General features: G+C 32.8%; 1 protein-coding gene across 1 annotated transcript; it reads left to right on the top strand.

Annotated features, from left to right (window-relative positions):
* The first annotated feature begins 865 nt into the window (after positions 1 to 865).
* Positions 866 to 3,052, top strand: LOC111366057 (CASP-like protein 1). The gene is made up of 3 exons (XM_022986704.1): positions 866 to 1,196; positions 2,261 to 2,387; positions 2,490 to 3,052. Exons 1-3 carry the CDS (start codon positions 916 to 918, stop codon positions 2,712 to 2,714), a joined length of 633 nt encoding a protein of 210 aa, XP_022842472.1. The 5' UTR covers positions 866 to 915; the 3' UTR covers positions 2,715 to 3,052.
* Positions 3,053 to 3,927: the final 875 nt, after the last annotated feature.

The raw sequence follows: 3,927 nt of genomic DNA, 5'->3' as shown, positions 1-3,927 counted from the left end.
CCAATTAAAATATTTTTAATAAATAAACAACTAAGTATATTTTATTATTTTATTATCTATTCTGCATCATAGTCCTAGATATATATGAATGCTCAAGCAAAAAAGCAATGAAAGCATAACGGCCGTTGATCATGCATGTAGACATAGAATTCAAAGCATAGTGTTCACACATTTAAAGTGGAAACTCAAAAATTTTATCAATTATGTATTCATCTCGAAAGTTTTAGAAATTGAAAGTTTCTTTGTTAAATTGAACACGTATAGACAAACGCTTTTAGTATCATATTAAATAGTATTGAACAAAACAATAATGGAAAAAAGAAAGAAAGAAATTTAAATTTTGATTATTAATACAGTCTAATCCTCAAATGTTCTATAACCAAGTATTCCATTTGTGACGATGTTCGACCAAACTAAGAAATCGCTCATCAAATTTTTTCTTTGCGTTAATGATTGGTCAGTTATATATATCAAAAGTTCTAATATTAAGCTCTCGTTTGATTCTCATTCTTTGGCCATAAAAATGAAAAATATGATCGTTATCCATCATATCAAGCTACCATATTTGACTTTTTATTTCTTGTGTGAGTTTCATAACAACTATATTTATCATTCTCACTCTTACAAAAATGGGTAGCTGATTTAAGAAAATTTCTTCAAATACATTATTGAATGCAACAGAATATTTTAAGTGTTTTTATCCAATTATGTCCAAACCATTAGACTGACAAATGCAAAATAGTCAAGAATTACGACTATGATAGGCTCATGAAAACAAACCATTTGGCGTGCGGAAAATTCCAACCAAAGAAAAGTCAAAAGCACATCCATTTTCTCTATATATATTCCTCCCATTCTTGTGTATGGTATATCTTCAACCACACCTATAATATTCAGCAAAACTTAGCTAGAGGGATGGCTTCAGAATCCTATAAGACGGCTCCTGATACCACCACGTCGTGGGAGAAGGAGGAGACACGGCCACCGGTTGCACCACCACGACAGCCACCGCAGTCGAGAGCTTCGGCAGCCTACTTTGCATTGGTTGATGTGGTTTTGAGATTCCTACTGTTTGCTTCAGCTTTGGCTGCTGTTTTGGTTATGGTTACTAGCAAGCAAACTAAAATAGTTCCAATACCAATTTATCCGTTCCAGGCTCCTGCCTCTGCTAAGTTCAATCATTCGCCAGCTTTCATGTAAGTTCAATCTCTCTCTCTCTCTCTCTCTCCCCCTCTCTCCCTCTCGCCTATGAATCTAATATCTAATTTTAAAAAATAAATATTTGTTAGTTTTTTGTAGTTCATTAATTTTTAACCATTCATTTCATCAATTTTTATCAAAAATTTTGTCAAACAACCTCTAACTATTATATAAATCAAGTATCTAATTTAAAAAATAAAAATTGTTCTTAGTTGGAACATGCAACAAAGTGCAAAGAAGGACAGTTTTTTTGTTGAAAATTTTTCAAAATAAAAATTATTAAAGTATAGAAAACTTTTTTCTTTTTGAGTTTGAGAAATGTTTTTTTTTTTTCCAGAGTTTTTGAATAGTATTGATTTCGAATACAAAAGGCTAGCGTTTCTGAAATGTCAAAGTTTTGAAATGATTGTACAAGTTACAATCGGTATAAAAGTCAAAAGTTTTGAAATTAAGTATTGAATAGTTTAAATTATAAACGGTGGTAAATAAATATGTAGTATTTAAAGTTCCCACAAAATGTGTGAATAAAAAGTTATTTGAATGTGTATAAGTTTCTAAACATATAAGTTACATAATCTTTAATTTATAAATTAAATTAAATTAAATTTTTTTCTCTTATTTTCAATCATACAATTTTTCATAAAATAATATTATACGTAAATCGAAAATTTTTCTTTTTTTTCAACCTCCATTCTCCAAAAAAAAAAAAAAAAAAACTATTTCATATATTATAACTTGAAATAATGGAGCCAAACGGGGCTTAATAAACAATTTACTTATTTTCAATTTTGACCAAGAGGAATTTGTATGTTAATCATAACTAGTCATCATTGTTGACTTCTTCTTTTACAATGGGTCCCACATGCTAGCAAGCAAGGTGCAAAAAATGAATTCTTCCCTTCCAACCATTGGAAACAAGCAGGGGGCTAAACTTACTTATGATTAAACTTTTTGAGGCTTATCCAAACACGCACCATGGGTGTTATAGTTTTATTACAAATTGATTAATAACTTTAGTTATGATTATAAGCTAATTCCATATTGAAAATCCCTTATGCAGATACTTTGTAGCAGCACTTTCTGCTGTGGGCTTTTACAGTATTATTTCCGGTCTCTTCTCCTTGTTTGCCCTCTTGAGGCCTGGTAGCTTTCCAAAAGTGGTGTCTCATTTTCTCATATTTGATGTAGTAAGTTTAGAGTCCTTATGGTTCGATCTAGTCCGATTCTTTTTCGAGCCTCGTGACTTTAAAATTAAAATGTGCTAACCCGTCTTAACAATGTTTGTGCAGCTATTCTTGGGAGTCGTAGCAGCCGCAACTGGAACAGCGGGCGGAGTTGCCTATATAGGTTTAAAAGGCAATTCTCACACTGGATGGAGAAAGATTTGCAATATCTACGACGAGTTCTGTAGGCATATCGGAGCTTCCATTGCTGTGTCATTGGTCGCTTCCATTTTGTTGGCATTGCTCGTCTTGTTCTCGATTTCCTCCCTCTCCAAGAAAATCCCCAGGTAGAGGAATCCCTGGTCCTCATCAGTCGAATGTGTTAAAGTATGTTTGAAATGTAATGTCCGATACAACTGATCGAGATTTTAGTTTTCCCCCCCCTTTCATAATATTGTGTAATACAATAGAATTCGACGTGCCAAACATAGACGTTTGTATCTTGTGAAAAGTTGGATTTCATGTCAAGTATGTAACTGTTTGATAGATCTAGGATTCGGTTTGTAAAGTTATTGTGTTATGCAGTTTGTTTAAACATAATGATTGTCAGCTTTCATGGTTCTAACTGTTTGATAGATCTAGTATTCGGTTTGTAAAGTTATTGTGTTATGTAATTTGTTTAAACATAATGATTGTTGGCTTTCACGTTCAATTTCAATTAGCAAATGCATAGTTAATTATAAAAATCGGTTCAGATCAGAGAGTTTGACCAAAAAACCAGTTGGTGGACCGGTCTAGTTCATACTTCATAGAATTTGACCGTGAATCCAAGGCTTCTATTATTATTGTTAGAGAAAATTAGGTCCAATTTTACAATTCCATGGAAGGATGAAAAAACAAACATCATCGCCACAATTGACAACGCACGACTTCATCTTTCACGCCTCTGAATTTTAATCCATACCTGAGTTCCATATCATTATCTAATCGCGGAATCAATGGCTCGAAAGATCAAAATCAAGATGTTCATGAACGGATTGTGGTACGGACTTCCGCCTCAAGTTCAAAAAATTATAATAATAATGATACTCAAACAGAGATTGCAAACAGGTGTTGAGTTGTCAGCACCTTAGTGGGTAATTTTTTATTTTTTTTTTAATTTCAAATTGTCCAATAACGCTGCACGTCTGCACCCAATCTCACTCTTTTTTAACCCTATCATTGAGTCTGTTTGTATGTGATTGCAATTATAAATCTAGCTGCAATGATAGTGCGAATTTGGTTTTGTGGCATGGTGGCGGATGATGGAGAAAGGTGGTGGTCATGGTGATGATAGTGAAATAGTTGGTGGTGATGAGTTCAATTATAGATCTCTATTTTTCGAAATGGTGATTTTTTATTTAGCTTGTCGATATATGGTGATTCTTTTGATAAAAGATAGTGGTGGCTAGTAGTGCTTATATAATAATTTGGGAAGGCCGTAGCTTAGTGGTGGACTTAGACCCTTGGTGTTGTGGGGTAAAATTAAAGTGCAATAAAAAAAAAAAAAATATATATATATATA

Source organism: Olea europaea, chromosome 17 (genome assembly GCF_002742605.1).
Source record: "Olea europaea var. sylvestris chromosome 17, O_europaea_v1, whole genome shotgun sequence".
NCBI lineage: Eukaryota > Viridiplantae > Streptophyta > Magnoliopsida > Lamiales > Oleaceae > Olea > Olea europaea.
This window is presented reverse-complemented; position numbering and strand designations above follow the sequence as displayed.